At 34.2% G+C, this 23,797-nt stretch overlaps 2 protein-coding genes across 2 annotated transcripts; one reads left to right on the top strand and one right to left on the bottom strand.

Moving 5' to 3' along the window:
* Positions 1-48: 48 nt before the first annotated feature.
* Positions 49-8,713, bottom strand: LOC128230334 (uncharacterized). Its single transcript, XM_052942525.1, has 8 exons — positions 8,419-8,713; positions 7,242-7,655; positions 4,405-4,494; positions 3,210-3,446; positions 2,752-2,781; positions 2,157-2,426; positions 1,369-1,587; positions 49-1,183 (listed from the first exon to the last, which is right to left on the bottom strand). The coding sequence occupies exons 1-8, from the start codon at positions 8,501-8,503 to the stop codon at positions 489-491; spliced, it is 2,040 nt and encodes a 679-aa protein (XP_052798485.1). The 5' UTR covers positions 8,504-8,713; the 3' UTR covers positions 49-488.
* An 8,841-nt stretch (positions 8,714-17,554) lies between these two features.
* LOC128232484 (zinc finger CCHC domain-containing protein 17-like) lies at positions 17,555-23,511 on the top strand. The gene is made up of 9 exons (XM_052946058.1): positions 17,555-17,725; positions 18,483-18,540; positions 18,798-18,898; positions 19,209-19,294; positions 20,205-20,308; positions 21,320-21,453; positions 21,699-21,818; positions 22,370-22,414; positions 23,057-23,511. The coding sequence occupies exons 1-9, from the start codon at positions 17,618-17,620 to the stop codon at positions 23,096-23,098; spliced, it is 798 nt and encodes a 265-aa protein (XP_052802018.1). The 5' UTR covers positions 17,555-17,617; the 3' UTR covers positions 23,099-23,511.
* Positions 23,512-23,797: the final 286 nt, after the last annotated feature.

Below are 23,797 nucleotides of genomic sequence, written 5' to 3'. Positions count from 1 at the left end.
GACTTAAATACGTAATTGAGTGTTTACAAGCTATTACTTAAAAGTTGTACATAACATAAAACTAATTACTGCCTTAACAAATCCTGATATGTAGACAAAGATGTTTTATTGGGGTTATATCTCAGATCGATGAGTATAAACGTGAACAAATAAGACGCTAAAGTATCCTATATATGCTCTTGTAAAAAATCTATTTCTAAGAAATGTCAGTCTCAATACTCACTCTAGTTGAACAAAATGTATATTCATGCTCATTTGGTAATTTGGAATACCGGTCGAGAGTTGATATCAGCTTGCAGGGATTTTATTACTGCATAAGCGGTAATGAAAGCTAGAATTAGGTCAATATGGAAAGCAGAGTACAGTAAAAAAAACTAAATGCTTAAAGAAGTACGTCACTGGACTTACCAAGTAAGCAAATATAATAATACTTTAGCTTCAGCAACCAAAAAGCAAAACGTATCATAGCGGTGTGCTCAAGTTATGTATTAAATATTAACATAAAGGGACACGTCATTGTCAAGGTCCTTGCATACTCGTTCAAACGCTGGAAACAATTCTATATTGATAACATCATCAGTGTTAAAGTACAAGGACTGCAATAGTAGTTGAAGTTTATCAAGGGAGACAAATGCGGGTTTTTGACCAAAACTGTTGTATGTGTATACTCCGAATGACTGGATCTTCTCACCCTGTGAACAACATGCCGCCATCCATATCATTTCTGGGACAGTGACGTCATTTCCGATCACTTTAACACGAGCATCCTTTCCAACAACTGCGCCAGATATCAGATGCATCGCGGGCATATCTTGAACGTCTTCTTCTGAATCCCGACCGTATGATCTATAAGGAATGTTACACGAACTCGATGCGTAGTTACGGACGCCTTTTATTACGTTCTTCCAAAATGGAACAACTGTTTGGTCCAAAGGTACTGTGTTGGTAATTGCATACGTTGATATTTGCGCTGCAAGGTCGGATCCAGCAAGTTCTGGAGGTAAGAGTGGTGTTGGTTCGTATCCAGCATGCTCAAAATCCGAGGGAGTGGCTTGGTGCGTTCCTAGTATGCAGCTACTAAGAATATCACATCGATTGTCGATTTCTGTAATTGGGACAATACCTTTCTTGTTGTCTTTGAAAATCCAGGATATCAAATTGGACGTCTGTTGTTGAATGAGACCTAAAAGAAACGTTTCAAAGAGAGTCTAAAAGTTAATATGTTTTATGCAAGCACCAATCAGAGCGCAAAAGCGTTATAAAATTCACAATTCCTATTGTTGAATACATAATTAATAACTCAATTTAATCTATTGAACATTTTGAAATAAAAATACACTGAAATTTTCTAAAAAATATCCAACATACCTCGTTCAACCATTAACGGTGCTAATGGCCATTTCTCATCGCCAAAAGACCTCACAGAAGCAATGGAAATAACAGGCATTCGCAGGTTCGTGTTATATAAGGTCGTGTAATGGACGTTCTTGTGACCAAACGCTTTCCCAAAAAGACTATCTCTGTCAAATCTTTGGCAGAGTAGTTGCTGACCATTGGCGACAGGTAGTCCCTCAGGGAATATGCCCCCTGAAAATAAATGTTAAATAATTATGAAAGAAAATCCGCGGTATGTTATCCTTGTTGTTTATTTATATATCGAGATTAAGTGTCACAATAGCTCCATTATTCATTTCTTGTCTTTTTTTCGAGAACGGCTTTAACGCTAAATAAAAAAAGAAAATGGCAATTTTTTTAAGTAATTGGTTTAATTTGCGAAACAGCAATCATATATAATCTTTAATTCATCATTTCAACACATGAAACTTAGTTCTCAATTAATATAATTGATAAATAACGAGTGAGCGTAGAATAAAGGAACACTAAATATATTGTTAAACACTCAATTATAAAGTGAATTAGTGTATTTCATTATTTTTAAAGGCATTATAAGATTTTATGATTTGAAAAATATCAATCAAATGTTTGCTTTACAGAAATATCAATCAAATGTTTGCTTTACAGAAATATCAATCAAATGTTTGCTTTACAGAAATTTCAGGCGATCTAACGAGTGAACTTCTGTACTGTTTACGACATTGAATGCCAACATTGAAATTCTATTTAAAAGCTAATAGTTCTTTATTATCACTGAATACCCATGGCGAAGCTCTTCCAACACGTTTTCTTCAAGCCAGCCACGCCGCTCGGAATTTCCCGACTCTCCGGAGGGCTATCACAGGGAGAATGGTCATTGCAAAAAGCGAGTAAAATGTTTTTGCATCGATGTTTTGGAGTGTGGAATGATATATGTTTGTCCTTAGAAAAGCACCAGAGAAACGGATCTGCGTCATACAGTTGCCTCGATGTAAGTGTTTCACCAATCGCAATTTGGTATTTTAGGTCGTACAGAGTGAACTCGCAATCATCTGAAATATTAGAATTTCCATGGCGTGTAAACTTGAAAATGCCGACCTGTGATATTGTAATATTGATAAAAATATATTATTAGATATTTCAAACGAAGAAATGGACGGCATTAGAAACCATATCATACCAAATCCTTGTCACATGGCACCAATATCATTATCGTTTTAATACATAAACAAAACCACACAGCACATAAACATCTAAATATTACACATTTTGCTATCAAATATTGTGAAAATTGTCCTCTTGGTACTGCCAGAGTGGAGATCGATCATCTTCATTTAATCGAAAAGTCATTTCAATCTGTTATGAAATTATTCTTACCACCCGTGGTCTCTGGGCTCCAAATCTTATCTGCAAGACAGAAATACATAGTCCAGGAAAAATATTAAGAAATATTTTTTTAAATATATCGCAAGGTAACAAAGACTTTAATATAATCAAATACGTTTTAGATAAAATAGCTATGTAAACGAAAAGTGCACTAGAAAATTGCATATGTTCACTCAGTTCATACATTTCTAACGCTTACAACAATATGGCAGCCTTCAGTGTCTGCCTTAAATAATACAAAATCATGAATCTAAAACACCTATAAAGTCAATATAACGTTTAATAACAAGCAAATATTTCTATAAACATATGAATCGAATGCGCAATTAAGAAAGCATGAACGAAATTCCAATTCATTTTATTTAGATATAACGCTTTTATAAAATCAAATTGTGAATGAATAGAATAGTTCAAGTGCCAATGGAGATAAGCTTGCGTGATAGCTATACCTATATACCGCAGATCGTCAAGATCCAGGCCATGACATTGCATCCTGAACTCTTCAATTAATGTCCCAGTTCCCATCCGACAAGTGCGTCCATTAGAACGAATGCAGTTACGGACCTCAACCGCATCGCCATTACAACTGTCTGCATAAGACGTGAATTTCGTGCTGCCATGGCAACGTCTAAACCGGACATCATGGTTTCCTAATTCTATCCACGGCGACCAAGACGACCAAGATGCTGAAACGATAATGAATAAGCGAAGTATTAATAACGTATATACAAAGACATAGTTAAACCTATACATTATTTTAATAATTTTGGTTTATATTCGTTTAGATTTATTGCGGCGTAAGTTGAACAATGCCTTATAGAAACCCGATTGCTTCAATTTCTTGAGTAGAAATCAGTAACTGGTTGCTGTTCACAAACATAGTTGAATGCAAGATAATTGTAAATGGTTATACACAATTAAAATTACAAAAAGCATGTATATCCTAGTCTGATCAGTTCGTATCAATTAGCTTCTGTTAGAGAATAAAGTATTAGAACTAAATGTGGTCGAAATTAGCTCAAGCCCGCAAGCCCTGTATTGGCCAAAACATTTCCGGGTGGTTTGCTCTAACACTGGATTTTATTAAGCAGCGCTTCTTGGAAGATTTGTATACCAAACACGTGTGTAAGAATTTGGACTTATTCTTAATACGAAAACTGATTACTAACCTTTCTTTAAAATCTATTCATTTTCACAAAAGTAGAAGATTAGGTATTATTCCGACCGCAGTTAGTTTAATACTTTTAACTGCAACTAAACTAAAATTTCAGCTTGAGTCGATTCACTATAAGCTTTACCTACGCCTTTTGTGTACCAGACTAGTTTCAGTTTGGGGTTCAAGGGTTTCGGCGGTTTAAAAAGCCTTTTTCGAAACTTTTGCTTGATGTAACAAATGCATATGTTCGTGTACAGCTTTAACAACATGATGTAGCTTCTGCATGTATCCGTTATTTCTGCATTTCTTTAGAACAATTACACCGCAGATGGTTGTTTGCCTGTTTTAACTAAATGGTGTTTTAACATACAATGTTGGAGTTTCAAAGAAAAACAGTTTCGGTATATCCAAATTCTTGAAACCAATTTAAAACAAAACACTAGTTTATTACCAACAAAAACGCCCTAAGTCTGGATATCTTTGCTTACTTGAATGATCGTCGCAGATAGGAGGCAGCGAAGCTTCCGTTGTGTCAACAGAAATATTCGTTGTTTCCTCTTGCCGAATAATCCAATCATCTGCAAGAATATATTTGAAAGAAAGACTGAAATAATACGAATGACACTGAAAGTACGTCCTGAAATATTCATATTAAAACCTCAATTATCCAAGTTTAATCATTATTAGGATGCAGGTAGATGTAAACATACGCTTGTCCGTTATTTTTAGTTGGTCAAATTGCAAGCACATTTAAATATTTAATATAGAGTTACCGTTTTTGCTACATACATGTATATGCGTTGTAATAGTATATATAAGTATCAAGTACATTAAGAAAACAACATGTAATTAGAGCTGTCACTATAAGTGACGAATGTCCCCGAAGTGCCATCCAGCTCAAAAGATTATGCAATTACTAAAATGCTTGCATACAAAGGGCTATAGAAAGTATAGGCATATGACGGACCCAATAATGGTTGTCGTCAAGTGTGAATGAGTGAAGAAGAGCGAGTTGGATATTCCACGCGACTCGTCTTTATGTACCGAGCACGTGTAAGGTCGTTCGTGTTGCACGCGGCAAATCGCCTTTTTGTATTGAATAAGTACGTGCCAAATAATTATAAAATCCCTCTATGCATGATAAGGTGTGACCTTGACTTTTTAGGTAGGGACATGGGTATTGCAAGCGGCTCTTCGCCTTGATGTATTGAAAACGTGTGTCAAGTAATTCTGACAGTAAGTTCCATCCCTGCATGACAAAATTACAGCCCGGAAATGTAAAACCATTATTTGATAGTGTAAATGTTAGTATGACCTTGGCTTGTAAGAGAACTCGACACCTCGAGCACATGTGCCAAGTTATTTTAAATCCCACTCTCCATGAAAAAGTAGCAGTATATCAGACGCATCAAAACATAATTCTATTTGACGTTTACCCACAGATGTTGTTTATGATGGCCGAGAAGATAGTCATAGAATATAAAAAAACATATATAAAACAGGAGTTCAACATGTCACATAAAACCGTTTAGATACATGAAATGTCAGGAAATCGATATCAATAATTTGCCGTCCGCGAAAAAATAATTATATGCCAAATAAATGAATAAGAGAATGAGCTGATATAAGGTTATCCATTAATGTATTGGAATTTCTATCTTTAAAATATAGTTTTATATATTTTGATAAATTCCAGACTAAAGTTGCTCTATAAATTTGCTCGGTCTAACATAAAACATATTTCTTAATATTTTTTTTTTCTGATATCATTATAACAAGTACATATTAATACAAAATGAAATTCGACTTCTAGATCATAGAATTAAAAAAGTACAACGTTCATTTCTATGAATCTTATTATTGTGTGGATTTTTCATCAATGAGCTGATTTTTTTATTAGTAATATAACATCTTTAGTCATCTTGTAAACTGTTCGAGTTTTGAACGTAATATTATATATTTTAATATCATTCTCTTCGGTTTTAGCAATGAATAAAATCTTTGTCATTTGTATGATCGTTTTATAATCCTATCTTGGAATTTCCTTTATAAGCTGAAGTTGAGTAACGCCGTCATATGACTATTTTGAATATGTTAAGGCCGTTAATTCAATTCAAAATCGTCCACGTTAAAATTGAACAAGTACAAACTCTTTTAGATCAATGTAATGCGTTCGCATTTACTTTCGCGTTAGATCCGCATATGTAGCGTGTCCGTTCACTGCGCGATTTTAACGGACGCAGACACATAAGCGGACAGTGTAAAGCTTGAAAAATATGTAGATATAGTGGCAAAACTTCTTTTTATGAACAATTAATAAAATAGCATTAATTATCAAAAGGCTAAGCATACGTGGAACTTAACTTTCACAAAACTACACATTTTAATAAAGCCATTTTATAATTGAATATCAGACAGTTGTATCATAAATGTTGTGATTGTTGAACTTTTTTAAAACCTTTTAATAACCAAATGGCATTTATACATAAAAGTAATGATTTTCAATATTATTTTTGTGGACACATGAAATATGGTCTTGATTTTAAAACGCGGGTGCGGACGACGAATGTGGGTTACGAAAGCGAGCACGTACGAATGGAATGTTGTTGTTTTTTTTTGGTTGACGACGATTAAAAACGACAATAAAAATGAAGTAATTCAAGCTATTACAATGGGTCGAAATTTTTCTTCGAAACAAATTTATATGTACTCGCGCCATTCTCTTTTTTTTATACGTTCATTTATAGACATGTGGTTTTGGTGGACTTCTGTTGGACTTTTACACTTCATTGCATGCATGTGTTTGCGTGTAAATGGTTTATTACGAACAAAGGCATTCAGACATTCAAACACTTGAAGCAATGGCCCAAATGATGTCTTCACTGGTTGATCAAGTTAATTATTTATACAGAAAGTTAAGTTCTATAGATTTTGTGCTGGCTTCGATTTCTGAAAAATATACTTCTACGACTGTAAACGAGTCCTTTAATCAATTATTCATACTCTGCTTGATGTAAACATACGCCGGTAAAGAAATCCCAAAACTAAATCCAATGAACAAAATTAAGAAAAAAAATATTTACGTACAATGGAAACTACAGGGACCAGCCCACCAGACAAACATTTAACAATGACCTTAAACATTATGTCAAGCCAAAACACCTATGTTAACATTTACGCCAAGTTTGAAGATTTCTACGAGCACATAGTTAACATTGTAAGTATTGGAATAAACAAATACCATTTCGATGACCATTAAACAACGGATTAAGTAGCATATTTCTACGACTGGTGTATGATATTGAGTTAATAGTTATCAACTTACCATTGTCGTCGTTAGTTGAGTTATACTTATCTGTGGCGTCTTCTACGAGTAGGTATTCTCCTGAACCCGACCCCGATGTTATCTCTTCGTCATCCGTTGTCTCTGACGTCGGCTGCACGTCTTCAATATCCACGTTTATTGCTGATATAAACGGAATCGGTGTTATAAATTCCGATTCCATATCGTCTATGACAATATTATCATCATGTTTGTTATTCAGCATTATACCGACATCGCCGTCTATATCGACGTCATTGTTTAAGGCGTCAGACTCACGCGTGTCTTCTCGTTGTTTGTCGATGCTATGGTGATGTGGTGGGTGGCGTGCAATGGCGTAGTCGTAATGCCAGCCAACGCTCCGTTTGTCATGTTCACTTCGTGTTTGGTCCTCCTCATTTTGAAGGAACGACTCACCTGAATGAAACGAACGTTTTTTTTTACAAAGTTGAAATCTTCTCCTTTTTAAACACATTCGATTTACAAAAACAAAACGTTTAACATTAGAATATGTTTTAGTAAATTATATATAATTTAAACAGAGGATAATTTTTTGAATCAATGTAAGATGGACGTATATACCTCTGAGTGTGCATCAAAAGATGTAATGCACAAATAGCTACTTTTGGTGTTCACGAGCTGAATATATTCTAATCTCACACCCAAACAAAAGATATTATAATATGCCTAAAAAGGGTATAAAATGACCATTTCTCAAGAGGCAAACGTAGCGTCATATCAGGAATGAGTTCATAGAGTTCATTTCTCACCCATACAATTTCAAAACATTGCTAAATATTTCATTAATATTTGCAAAGCTTGAAAAAGTAAATTATCAGCGGATTACATTGATAAAATTCTTTAAACCTCCTTTATGGCAAATAACATATACATTTTACATCGACGAGATGGAAAATAAAAACCATTGGAGGTAAAATGTATAACGGAAGGGCACTATTCGGCTTTTCGCGTTTAAATATTAAAAAGAGCAGGATACAAGATGCAAGATACAAGAACCTTTATTTAAAGTCGGGTATGTGTTAACAAGAAACATTAGCCCAATGAGCTATTTTCCGACATGAATAACAGACATACATATCATATCAAATAAAAATAACAATGAGCTTGTGACAAATCTGTTAAGTCATAATTCCATAAAAATGTAAGAAAAAAGATTTACCTCCTGTTCTTTCAAAAGATCGGTATCCATCATCCAAACAGAGCGCCACACCGAAAACAACAAACACTACCACGAGAGGCCGCATCTCTCACACAATTATTTGCCTTTAGACGACGGCGAGTTATTCCCGAGATATTATTACAAAGCAATGTCAAACACTCAGTGCTTCATACGAATGACAAAGTTCTTCGAAAACAATTAAAGCGATCTTCATCACAAATAGCAGGGCTATCATATGCCGATGACTGTCTCTGATCTGCAAGTACCTTATTGATCCGCAGCTTGAATGCGCCGATACGGGAACTATTGCGATTTCTGCTCAAGCGAATGGGCGTCCAGCAGGAAAACAGACATCTAGTAATTAAAAACTATTAATACCATTTGCAATGTCTGCAGCTCGTTACTTGTGTGACTAAAACGCATGATTAATACAACAAAGAGAAGATTGACAAAACGATCGCATTACTTTTTCATGGCTAGATTGTCGACTGTTAGCAAGGAAATGTTGTTTTAGCTATGTAAAACATAAAATTATGCGCATATGAAGAACACAGGGTTAAATAAAATTGGATAGTGAGTCTTAATAATTTAGATCTGGACAAAAAAACAGAAACGGGGCAGACCGTGTTTAGCCAATCAGGACATATACAAAGTCTGGCATCAATATCTAAAAATTTGTGTTCCAACTCGAGATATATATCATTAAATATCTCTGTTACTGGGAAATAAAAGTATTGTAACACTAATATTTTTAATGATTCCCCCTTCTTTTGTAGTATATTGTCCCACTCTCGTGTACTGAAACACACAAACTACTTAGGGGTATTTTCCTCATGAAAAATTTAGTTAAAACCCTCACTTAGAAACACATAATATTCCACATACTGCCACAATCTCTTCATCATAGCGATGCAGGGTTTGAGTGCTTGTCATTTTCTCCAATCCGCTGCATTCTCGCTGTGAATCAATATAAATTTTACAGCAACCTGAAATCACAGATAATCAAATCATTTACGCCTTTCCTCAACGATTGCCAGCCCATTTTGCTTATACGTTGTTAACAATGAGTGCAGATATTGTATTACAACTCATTACATATAATGTATCTGGACGATCACATTTAACCTGACATTCTGTATCATATTTAAAAACGCGGTAAGAAATCGAATGTTTGGAAAATACAGTGTAATACAGTGTCGTCTTTTCAAAACGTGAAATATCATTAATGATACAATGGAATCTACAGACACGATCTACTTGAAACACACAAAGATCAACACTCAACAAACACTGAACGAGACACACAACGCCACAACACAGATAATATACATATTAGAACATCGTAATCAGTAAATGTTGCGTATTCCGACTTGAAAAGCTCAGTAATAAACAATTAAGACATCATAAACAAGAATTACACAAGGTCGATGCCTGGGTAAATGTTGGGGTATTCGTGTTGACATGACAAGACTGAGGGGTAAACCGGGCTTCAAGATTTTAACATTTGTCAATTATAAAAGTAAAATAAGGTGTGTAAGCCTCATTTTAGCAAAATCAACTTCAAAGGAAATAAAGTAGAAAGCCTCGTATCCCTAATTTATAAGACTGCAATCTGCAAGTACTCGACATTCAACTAAAATCACACGCAGACATCTATATTACGTAGATTGTCTTTGGGAAGGTTTAAACTATGTACTCATGTATAATAGTGATTGAATCATTGTACAAAACATGAGGGAACAAAACTGAAAATGTATTTTCCATATGAAACAAGGTGAATGGGGTTATTATCGTGATTGTATTGAAAGCGCTAAAAGCGTTGAAAGGCTGTAGGCGCGACAAGCATGATTTCATTTTTTTACATTTCTGTCCACATGCAATACAAATCAAATCCAAAACAATAGTTTGGGCTGCCCCAAAAAGTAATCGATAAGTGCCTGCCATTAAGAATATGTAATGTAAATTGATGATTTTTAATAAAATTAGCTAGTTTGCTGGTAGTAAGTGATAAACCTGTATGTACTGGGATATAATAACATTGCTTTCTTGTTGCAAGTTCATTGCTAGTTTTAAGTAAATGAATGGAAATCCGATATTTTGACTTTACAGGTATATAAAATAAGACGGGGTCTTTTGGTCAACACATTTCCATTTAGTTCGTAATCATCTATAATTATCTATTCCTTTCAGTTTATTTAAGATTATTCGTCTAACTTTGAAATAAACCTTAAAGTTGCAATCTTATGAACGTATTCAAATAATGATGTCTATTAATAGTCTTAAACCGCATAATACAATACGTCCCGTTTTGTAATCCTGACGCAATCATTGTTAAAACATGTCATATCGAAAAGTAGATCTGACGATATCTGATTTCGATTTGCGGTATTAAAGTCCGTAGGTATTAACGGCACAGTCATCCTCTGAGTTTATAAATGTTTGCTCATGCCTATACAGCATTTTAATGGCATCTGGATTGTCCCACAACTCCGACATTCTCTAAATTAGATAAAACCACATTCTTTATTACCAGTAAAGGCTCCATCGATTGCCAATTATATAGTTAAGTCAATGGTCGAAAGTGTCCAAAGACAATCCTCTCTCTCTCTCTCTCTCTCTCTCTCTCTCTCTCTCTCTCTCTCTCTATATCGAGAATGCCGTACATTCTAACTCAAACTGTCTCTGATATAAAAACGAGCATGGAATTTACCCAGTACTATAAAAAAGATATATAAAAAGATATTCGTGTGGGAAGAAAAATACTATTAAACAAAGAATATTCAAGGAAACAAATTTGACATTTCCCTGTAAACGTTCTGTCAGCTTTTCAGACGTTTGACACTATTCAATAGAGTTAACATATGATTTGCTAAATCAACTAATGGCCCACTTGGTCACGAATCACCGAGCGTGTACATTATATTCTCATATCAATGACAGCCTCTTACAGAAGCGGCCAATAGTTAGATGCTTATAATATGGCATTCTGAAACAATATACGAGGTCATAATTTGATAAAAACAAACGCAAGTCCGACGTCGGAATACTTATGTTTTTTTATTACAAAAAAGACATACTTATAGGACGGTAAACAAAAATTTTAATCACCAACTACAAACTACATATACGCTTTGAAGGCGTTTCTCCAACATAATGCCTCTGGACATGCCCGATTTTCAACATCACGATGGAAGAAAAGGTTGAGTTCTGTGTGAGTCTTGTCAACATCGATACTCATGTGCTGAATCCATATATAGCGAACTATGAAGTTACCATTAATCAAGCCATTGACAGAAAACTTCTAGACAGTAGCAAATGTAGCGCTCAACAAATGTCTTATTTTCTTTTTGGTTAAGAAAGAATACATAAAGTACAAAAACCCGCGCTTGCAGACATGAGATTGTTAACACAACTACATGGATTGTCATTCATGCTTCAAAATCATACTTTCGAGCACTTTAACCTTGATAGCGAACATGCTGCATGCTTCTTTTAGAATGTTTACATGGATAAACTGGTTTTAGAATATTTCCAAAATTCTATAAGATTTCTTTACATGCTGCTCCTAGAGAGTGTGCATATTGCTTCTAAAATAGTGTATGCTGTCCCTGATTCTAGAGTGCTTACATCCTGCTTCTAGAGTGTGTGTATGCTGATTATAGAATGTTTTTATGGTGTCTCTGATTCTAGAGTGCTTACATGTTGCTTCTAGAGTGTGTGTATGCTGATTATAGAGTGTTGTAATGCTGTCTCTGATTCTAGAGTGCTTACATGCTGCTTCTAGAGTGTGTGTATGCTGATTATAGAGTGTTGTAATGCTGTCTCTGATTCTAGAGTGTTTTCATGCTGCTTCTAGAGTGTGTGTATGCTGATTATAGAATATTGTAATGGTGTCTCTGATTCTAGAGTGCTTACATGCTGCTTCTAGAGTGTGTGTATGCTGATAATAGAGTGTTGTAATGCTGTCTCTGATTCTAGAGTGCTTACATGCTGCTTCTAGAGTGCATGTATGCTGAATATAGAGTGTTGTAATGCTGTCTCTGATTAAAGAGTGTATACATGTTGCTTCTAGTGTATTTACATGTTTATTTTATGTTTGAACTGGTGACCTTTTTTCCTAGATATTAGCCATGATAAAAATATATGCCTAGATTTCACAGAGACACACACACTCATTCAAATTATGAATCATGATTAGTGGGAAGTGCTATTATGTTAACAAGCAAATTATTGACGCCGCAAGTAGGACGGCCCACGAAGGACAATACCTCACGATGAAAAGTGTTCATGCGAGCTGTAACGGCACATAAACATCCATGAGATTATTTATTTTTGGCATTTTCTTTTAAAACCAACTCTGAGTATATCTCTCCAATATCAACGTATGACTATGTGCGTGTCGCATAACCCTATACATTTCCAACTTAACGGTGCAATACAGTTGGGTGCCAGTGATCTTTTTCAATTTATAGAATATTCTCGTGTTGAATCAATATTAAGCAACCTGAAATCACCATTAATCAAGCCATTAACGGGAGATGCCACTACTAGATGCAAGAATGAAGAATTAAACAGCAGCTCGGTAGCAAGTTAACTGTTTCCTTTCGTGAGTTTTCATCTCATGTATCGTGCATGTATGTATCATAAAACTTTATATGACGTATATGAAGATGATGCTTTTGAGAACACTCAGGTACAATAATGTCATATTAGCATTTTCAAATGATTTCGACAAGGTAATAAGTTTTTCTAAGCTAAACCCCTCCACTGGAGAAGGGCAAATTGTTAAAATATGTTTGGGCTGGTTGATTCTTATTTATTTTAGGTCGATTGTGAAGACAGCTAAGAACTCTCGGGTCAGTTTCCTGCGCAAAACCCAGTACTGTGTCCTTTTTAAGAGGCCAATATACTGTTGCCTAGGTGGGGATCGAACCCACAACCTCAGGGATAAGTGATGGAAACCTATACCACATGACCAGCCTCACCCAAGGGTTAACGTTGCGAATGCTTCGGTAATAATATCCTCGATCTAAATGAATTAGCACAGTCATTGGAAAATCGAGTTCCTTGTAAACTATTGTCAATAAGAACATGCCTTATTGAAGGCAGCATCAACTTGAGGACAATATAGTCCATTGACCCTGCGGCTGAAAATGCAAATAAAGGCAGAAAAAATGCACATAATTTTTTTTTGCATATAAGTGTTGTTCGATATTAAGTGTGTGTGGAAAAAAGTATAGAACAATGTAAAATGTTACAATTTGTAAACAAAAGTATGAATTTCTGTTTTTTTTCTGTATCAAATTTGGATTTGGAGCAAAACAAATCCAGAATAACTTTTTTAAATAGCTAGTATTCAGCACTAGCACATACCTTATGTACAGGCACACCATGTATTGTTTGATGTGATTTTTTGGGTAAAAGATTAAAAAATGTAAACAAAAGTATGAATTTCTGGGAGTTGTCTATATCAAAATTAGATTTAGAAATAGAAATATCGGAATAACTGCATTTATCAGATATTGTGTACCACCATAACATATCTAATGTATATACACAGCATCTGTTGTGTAATATAACTTTTTGGGTTTTAATGTCGAAAATGTGAACAAAAGTAAGAGTTTCTGGAATTTGTCTGTATTAAATTTGGATTTCAATCTGTGAGGGTGCAGTTTTAAATATAATAATTGTAATAATTTCATTGCATAATTTGACAAAATAATTGGCAAATTCCAGAAATTCTCATTTTCAATTATTTTTCCAAACATTTTACCTAAAATCACATTTCACAAAATAACGTTGTTTCTATACTTAAGGTATCATACTGTAATATGTCTGCTATCAAATACAGTTAGACTAAGTCTGGTAATTGTATTGTAAAATTTGACAAAGATTTAGGCAAACTGAAGAAGATCTCATTTTCATTGGGTTTTCAAACATTTTACCCCTAAAATCACATTTCACAAAATACTTTAGGTAAAACTGTAACATAAAAACTATTTAATACAGTTATTCTGGTAATTTTATTGCCAAATTAAACACAGTAATTATTTGCAAATTCCAGAAAATCTCACTATATATTTTTTTCTGTATTTCCCGTATAAATAATGTTACTTACAATCTGTGCTGTTTCAAATGTATACTAGAATTATCTTGAATTTGTACTCTTGAAAGAACTAACCGTTTTACAGTGGTATGTCAACTAGCGAAATCGTGCGCGTGCCTACTGGCCGTACAACTGGGAAAACTAGTTGAGGTTATTACAATAATTATACAGTGCTCTTATTAATCTCAATGCCTGTAAATGAAAAAATGCGAAAACAACCTATTGAAATATTCAAGCTTTCATTCCCAGGTCACCAGTCCATTGTTAAGTTTTTAGAAGTTATGTAAGTTCATGTAAAAATGTAAAAGTAAAATTCATGTCGGAAATAAGCTCGTTAGCAAATGTTTCTTATCATCATATAACCAACTTTAAATAAAGATTATTGTATCTTGTATCTTGTAAAGCAAGTTCTATCGGTATATAAACACAATGCATATTACAGTTTATTTATCAATGTATATATAATAACGTAAAGGCATTATGCAACATCTAATTCAAATGTACACATGAATGGCAGATTTATTTAAGGAGAAGTGTTTTTAAACAAAAGTTCGAATGCTGATTTCACTGTTATTCTGCTTCTTGGATTGCGTATTAACAGTTTCCTAGCTACAAATAGGAACAGACAGTCCTTCATTTGCCATTCATTGCGGTCCAGATAAATAGTCTTTACTCTTCGTAGCATTCGTGCATATTGGTTTCTGTTCATGTTTCCACGACTTCCATATGGAAATCTGTTGAAAAGCAGATAGAACATGGTTACGCCACATGCGTATGAATCCATATTTCGTATGTTGTATAAAGTTGTCCTCGTGTATTGTTTATCAAAAAACTCTGTCGGTAGATATTCTAAGGTCGTCGGAACTCTTCGGACGTCCTGAATAGTCGATGTTGATATTTTCAGGGCCGACCCAAAGTCAATTATTTTAATTAACCCCTTTCCAGTCATGCATATATTTTCCAACTTAATGTCGTTGTGAGCTATGTCATTCTCGTGAATAAAATTAATTGCAGTAATAACCTGGAATGTAATTCCATATTTCACCCTCATAGTAAGATCCTTGAAATGATCATCAAGGTACTTCCCTATATTTCCACCATTCACATACTCCATCACCATAACATCAAGGGTAGGGGCGGACACATAAGCGATTGGTTTGATGATGTTTGCATGACGGAGAGACCTCAAATGTTCGTACTCTCTGAGCTGATCGCCTGCAATATCTTTTCTGCTCACTTTTGCGGCTAGTTTAAACGCTGGGGATTTAAATACGCTCCTCGTCTTGGCGAGGTAAATGTAAGAGTTGCTAAAGCATATCTTTTGTCGAATGACGTATCCTCCAATAGTGACCCCTGTCATGTCTTTGTCAATCCAGGACTTGTTTTTCGGCGTCTCATCCTGAAATAAGAAATGAAATAAATCTTAAATAAGAATAGGACTTGGACTTTAAAAAGAGCCTGAGAGTAGTTTATATCATAGTCAATCTTAATCAAAACGAAATAAGAGAAAATACCACAATAAACATAGATATGTCCTACTTATAACACAACATAACACTAAAGTGAAGGCTGGTCTTCGTACTGAGGTACATATACACGTGGTTCACGTCGTATTACTAAATTAGATGTACCACTAAGAACGAATACATGTACATTGTTACTGACTTGATATTCACATGAGAATTTCGTAATATATTTATAAGCTTCTTTACTCAGTGACAAAATTGCTTTATTTACCAGAACAACAGCGTGATTGTTACTGTCTTCATCATCGAAAACTACACACGTTCTGAAGAATGCGCGGAAACATTCGCGGAAACATGTGCGGAAACACTCCCGAAGTTTCCCCATCGTTTGCTCAAGTTTTTTATGCAATAATATTAAAATATTATGAAAAATGCTGTCGAGTAGTTTGGACCCGATGCAATAAATGACGTCCTTAGCAACGCCGTGTCATTTAGGATTTCGCTGTGATCACGTGATCAACTCGTGACGTCATTGACAATGGGGCAATTCGTTAACTCAGGTCCCAATTGCTCGAAACTTTTTAAGCTTAACGGGCTATAGAAGCTTATTTCAATTAGCCAAAATTCATTCTTAAGATCGATTTTAATAAATGAAAAACGGATTTTTGCAATTATTATAATTATATTTTCTCTATAACGCCTAAAAATTCTTAGAGAAGTAATATTCGTTTATATTATAGAAACACAACAATAGTGAGCTTAGCTTAACCCTGTTAAAAAAGACGTAAGCACTTTCAAGAAATTGTTTATATTGTGTTATAAAGTTGCATTTATGCACAACTATATATCATTTGAAAAATACCGTGGCTGAATATCTTTCGCTTGATGTATTTGGACGCATAATTTGCCATTTGTAAATAAAACAATAATGACCGTTAACACTTCTTCCCCGTTCTTATTTTATTTTAGTTCGTCCGCTCGCTCCATTTTCATTTGTATGTCCCAAAAACGTAAAACATAACTTATCCCGCGTGCCCTGGCCACAAGTTTTGAGCCAGAAAGTATCGCCGTCCAATTACTTTTCATAACTATACCTGGTAATGAGCATATTACTGTAACATAAACAATATTTTCGATTGCCCCTGTAAAAGTCAATATTCAAAACCATATTTTGCTGATATACATTTACAAAATACAGGAACTGTAAGATTATAGCATGTTTTACCATTTTCTATATGATTGTACATTTCCATTGATTTTCAATAAACATTAACTGAATTCTACGGTTACATTTCTTCATTTTCATAGACGTTTACATTGTTAAAAGAGTAACTTAAACTTTCCTTTTGTTGTTTTTTTAAGTTTATGCAACATTCATCAAGATAAATACTTAATGAAAAAATATATATAACTGGATTATGTTTTTTCCACTTATATATATATATATATATATATATATATATATATATATATATAGTAATTCCTATTGTGACTTTTATGGTTGTTTCCCTTTGATGCTTTTATCCCATTTTGTTACCAGTTATTTCCCTTGTCTAAACTTTTGTCATTTTCAAAATTGTAAACAATAAAGTGTGGTGATTGTCAATCGATCTGAAATTCCGATAAAATGTCAAAACGTCCACCAGAAAGGCGTCAAGATAATGAAGAAGGTCCGATTAAAAAACGAAGGAATGAGGGACCCGTGCCACCTATGTTTAAAGTATTTCATTGTGAGGTGAGAAAAATAGTGTACGGGTTATCGGATAGTCGGTTTTTCATCTGTTCCCATCTGCAGATAACTTGACATAAAGGTTTTGATGAAAACTATAATGTTACTACAAGCTCTTTAATCTTTTATTCGACTGTGATTATAAATGTAACCAGGATAGCTAAGATAATTCATAGGCTATTACTTAAAAGCCGTACACCACCGTACCATACGTGTGTATGTGATTGAACTCCTGAAAACAGTGGCTAGGACTTTTGAGGTTAAATGTTATTCTAAATGACAAATATGAGTTAAACATGTTTGAAGTATCATATTTACAGAACTAGTTTCACACATATGTGTTTAAAAGACATCAGTCATCAAACTGGTAAAATTTCTTGATAATATGTACTTGAACACATGTATATAGTACAAGCCGATTTCACGCAGACATTGTTAAACATTAATATAAATTTAGCGTTATTTTAAGACAATTACACTACTATATAATATGTTGAATTTATGCACAAACTAATATAAGATATTAAACTTTTGAAATTTATGATGAAAAACTTGTTCGTTGTGGTCAGGTGTATGACTTTCAGTACTATTGCCATGCCTGAAACTTGTCATACTCTATAGCAAATATACTTTTGTGTGTCAATCTCTAAAGTCGATAAAATTGATAGCCATTAAACTTATAATAAAATTTTGATACCTGTCAAAATTACAATATTTATATGACTGCTAACATTTTTGCATAAGGTTTATAAATTACTTTCAGGTTGCGTCTGTGAAAGAGTATGGGATATTTGTCAAAATTCCAGGAACAGACAGACAAGGTAACATTTTTCCTTATTCTTTTCTGAGGTAAGACATAATGGTAGATGATCAAGCTTTTGTATACAAACTCTTCAGACTAACACCATCAGTTTGTTGTAAAAATGTTAATGGTTTGATAAATGTCTTCCATAGCATGTTAGTCAGTGAAAAGGTTTATAAAAATAATGCATAAAAAGAACTATGTACCTTCTAAAATATGCCTACTATGAATTACATGCTCTTTCAGCTCTTACTTTGTGTTTGCTATGCGTTTCAGGCTTAGTACACAAATCGCAGATATCGAAAAGTAGGGTGGACGACCCTAGTGACATGTTTGCAAGAGGGGAATATGTTTACTGTAAAGTCATATCAATTCAAGTAAGTATGTAATGTACGGTATCCATGTTAAATCAAGGTATCTTTATGTGTATATCTATAGTCTATACATGTTTCAAAGCCACATGGAAATTAAACGATGTTATATACGGTATGCCAGAGTAAAGATTAAGTTTTGCGACAGTGGGAAAAAGTATCATTTTTACCATGGACCACAATTTGTTTTTGTAATTTATTTTTATAATCGAATAATAATGTTATAATAAGTCTTGAATATATTGACAAAATGTATTCTTTATCATACATTTATATTATGAGTTTTGACTATTTGGTGGTCTTCTTTATACTATAGGAAGATGGTGATAAGATAGGACTTGCAATGAAAAGTGTCAACCAAACTACCGGCCAGGATCAAGATCCAAATAACATAGAGCTTAGGTAAATTGCATAACAAGTTTCGATGTAACAGATCATTTAATGTTGAATAATACAAATATAGGTGTTTAGCTCTGCTGTTGTTCACAGATAGATAAACGAGGTGTTGTCTTACCATTTGTGTCGTTGGCTTAGACGTCGTCAGCAATGTCGTTTAAGGCGTCGTCGTCGGCTATGTCGTTGTCGGTGGTGTCGTCGACAATATCGTTGTGCAAAACCTTTATCTTTGCAAACCCGTTCAGGATAGTCCACATGTTTCCAAAGTCCATACGCGCATGTGAAGCAAAACCCGTAACTTTGGCATAAATATATGAAGAGTTATTTCCCTTTTTCGAGTGTAAATGAACTATAATGAACAGACGAGTGCTGGCGTTATGCTATGCTTGGGGCCATGATTTCGAACAGTCTCAAGTCCAAGTCTAGACTCAGATGCAGAAAAGCAGTTTTATTAAGGAACAAAAAAATCATATTTATTCCATTCATTTTACAAACAGATATATAAATAATATTAAAACATTCAAATAGTATCAAATTTCAGCAATGTTCACCATCAATGCCTCGATAGAAGGAAAATACAATGTAATGAAGTTTTGCCATATTGAGTCTTGAGTCTAAAACCAGACTTAAGACTTTTAATAATCACTACTCCTAGCCTTTATGTGATCGTATTGAAACAGTGTTTATTATCAAAACTCAAATAATCTCGATCGATTGACTTCCGGTCGGTACATAGAACTCTCGATAATGTATCACCAGTCCGAGCTTCATAAAACCTTCCTGATAAAACTCAAGTACTAGATAAATCATATAATATACAATTACACTTTATAACGCGGTCGATCATTGAGTTATCGCAAATATTGTGAATATAAACAATAGCATCAGCACTATTTATTACTCTCCTGTTTTCCAGTCAGGATGAGCAGAGGCGTAAACAGTTTGGAAACCGACCAGGGCGAGAGAAGATTGTCCTGGATGCTGTACTCGATACTACGTGCAAGAAATGTGGGGGCACGGGTAAGACTTGTCGCCAGAGTCGGTTTTAAACATCCTCGGCACCCCAGCATATTATAACCTATATGATACCGTGGGCAAATTGGCAAGAGGAACTTCGTAAATCTTGAATATTCATAAGCATTTTCCGACCAATGAAATAACCGATAACAAAGAGGAAAGAATCTCCTTTGTGACGAGTTATCGGCATATTTAACAATATCCTGCCTTAAACGATTTGTAAGCCGTGATCTCATTGGATTATTCGAACCGAGATTACATCCGTAACTTCTCGGCCATTTCCGCACCGCATGAGGTGTGTCTCATGCGACCTATCAAGTGGCTGGATTTCACCTAATTAATAATTCATAAGTACAGATTTTACAGCTGATTTGCCCAGGGTATCATATAGGTTATGATACGCTGGGGTGCCGATGATGGTTTTGAATTGAAGGGATAAATATATAAGGTAAATCGTATCAACTCACGTATTGTACGATCGCGTATTCTAATGATCATTTCTCAGTAGTTATGGTATGTATTTCGAAACTAAGAGTTTAAATGATCAGTCTGTGCAAAGTTCATTGGATTTTGCTACTAGAGTCTGGGAGTAGGATTAGTTGTTGATCCAAGGTAGAATTCATAAGAGGTTTAAATATTAACTGAAATTCTTGATTTTAGATTATACTCTTGTTAGTATGATGACCCCCATAGTTCGACGCATGCGCGGTGTGCCATTGTTGTTTTGTTTGTTCTTTGTCCCTGTTTGTTTTTAGCATATTGTGTCTCTAGTTAAGTGTATGTTGGTCTTTGACATTGTGCCTTTAAACAGATTCATCGTTATTTTTTCGGCGACTGGGCTTGTTCCTGAAGTTTTGACTGTATTATATGAAGCTCAACATTTAATTTTACATAATTATTCATACTACTTGTTTTAATGATAGTTATATACTACCGGTGAATTGAAATCAGTAGTCATTTCAAACAACAACAAACTGTATAATTATAAGAAAAGACACATCTGTTAAATAACAGGTCATTTAGCCCAAGACTGTTTTAAGACCGGGGACGCATCGTACGAGTTGATACCTGACCTGGACGACTATATGCACGAAGTGGGGACTTCAAATGTTCACAAGAAAGATACAGAATCGTCACCAAAGAAAAAGGTAGTGTGATATATAGACTAGATATAAAATATTAAGAAACAGTTGTTTACCTTGTAAACCAGATCATGGAACTGCTTTTAAGTTGAAAGTAAAGTATATGAAGCATCAATTATTTTTTTATTAAAAAAAAACATCATTTAAAAATCAAAGTATGTTTATAGCTAATGCACATAGTTAGTACATCAGTATAGTGCCGATCCATTAAACACAGAGCAATGATTTAATGGACGATCTATTGAACACAGAGCAAAAAGAACAAGAAGGAGAAGAAGAAAAAAGAGAAAAAGAGAAAGAAGAAGACAAAGCGATACAGCAGCTCAAGTTCAAGTTTAGATTCCAGTAGTGACGACGATGTTAGACATAGGGTATGCCTGAGTAATGTGGTCATGTGATCTTTTATTTAGGGTCAGTTTACCGCCATATTCTTGGTGTCGGCGTCGGCGAGAAACACCTTTAACCTGGGGCATAACTCAAAATATTTAAATGAAACTTTGGTCACACCGGGACACATAACTTTTAGGTCGCTCTTTTACAGAAATGAGTTCAGATTTTAACTGAAGTAGAAAATTTGGAATTATTATATCTCTTGGAAACACTTATTCTTTAAAGTGATGTACTAAATAAGTTTCCATATTTCAATTGATAATTTAAATGAGCGCGTTCTACTACTTGGAGTATGAACACTTGTCTGAGGTGTAATCAGCGTTATAAACAGGTATAATGTGAAGAGTTTGGAAGCTTTTCTTTTTAGGTAATTTGTTCGATTACAGATAATTGCATGTCATTCAAAAGTAAGGTAAATAATTAGTTTTGGCGATCTCCACGTTTCATAATTTTTATTTGATCACATGCTTTACATGAAGTATATTTTATCTATACAGTACGAACATACGTTTGTTATGAAATTACATTTCAGAAAAAGAAACACCACAAAGAAAGGCGTGACCGGAAGAGGGAAAAGGTTAATGTCTCATCAGAATATTATATAATGTCTAACAACATTGCATTTAACCTTGTTTTCAGACTATACGTAATATCGAAAATACGTAGCTAATTTACTTTAAACATACCTATTTCGACATATTATAGTATATAATCCGCGCAGGAATTTAAAAGTTGAGCAAATACCAGTAAAGCTCATTAAATGAGCAAATTTTGTTGCTTAACTGTTTCTCAGTAAACGATTCAATGTACAGTACTTTTTCAACATATATTTATTAAAGTGACACTCTTATTCAACATAAATACATACACATCTATAACAAACATAATTTTTGAGTGATAAACCTACTACTTACAAAATAATTTATTAATGTAAAATATTATTACTAATAGCAAAACTGTTACCGTGTATTCAATAGCTGAAAAGCAAAACTATTAAATGATTGGTGAATGCTAAAAGATTTACTGTGATCTACTATAGTCTCATAAGGTAAAAACACCGTGTTTTCTGCGCCTTTCTTTCAAATTATACTCGCTAACACTCATAAGAACCATTGTTTTGACATGTATTCATCTTTTTTGGAATATTAAAAAAAAATGTATTAATTGTGGTAAGTCTTATTTGGGAGTAAGAGTGCATCTTTAAATCCCATGTTTTCAGGAAAGAAGGGAGCGACGTCACAGTAGTTCAAGCAGTGGATGAACTGTTTTGATACAAACAAGATGAATAAGGGATGCAGTTCATGTATTAAGATCAACAAATACAATATGCAGCCAATGGTGATGACGTATATTGGAGGGCTGTTAAAAATATCTTAGACTTTTTAAGTAAAAACTTTGCCTTGCAGAAATTAAACATAATAAATGTTAGGTATTTTGCTCATAAAAATAATGTTTTATTTCGTTTTGGTAAACTGACCTTCCATAGAAAATTATTGTTTTATTTCGTTTTGGTAAACTGACCTTCCGTAAAAATATATTAGTATAGTCTATAAACCTGTCGAACAGCCCTCCTATACATGTATATATGTATGCACTTTATTCGGGCCGTTATGGACTATGGGAAAATGGAGGGTTGTGTTGTGTAAATGTACTAAATAAATGGTTTTAATATAACCGGTCTCAATGAACTTTAATTAAAATCATAATTTCTTTTTACGCTAAATTCTTACAACAAAAAGTAATACATGTATGTCTCTATATTAAAAAGCTCTTTTAGTTTAAACATCATATTTTTACAACGATTGTGAAGAAAGTTATACTTAGTCACTCTCGTTGGCACGATGTTGCGCGAAAGTGTGGTCTTGTGTTGTGGGGAAAACCGGAGTACCCGGTGTTATAACCCACATGTCCGGCTTGGTGACCACTAACCAAATCTCTTTAAATGTGTTATAGATAATTA

This window comes from Mya arenaria, chromosome 4 (genome assembly GCF_026914265.1).
Source record: "Mya arenaria isolate MELC-2E11 chromosome 4, ASM2691426v1".
Classification (NCBI taxonomy): Eukaryota; Metazoa; Mollusca; class Bivalvia; order Myida; family Myidae; genus Mya; species Mya arenaria.
Note: the sequence above shows the minus strand (reverse complement) of the source record. Positions and strands in the feature narration are given on the sequence as shown.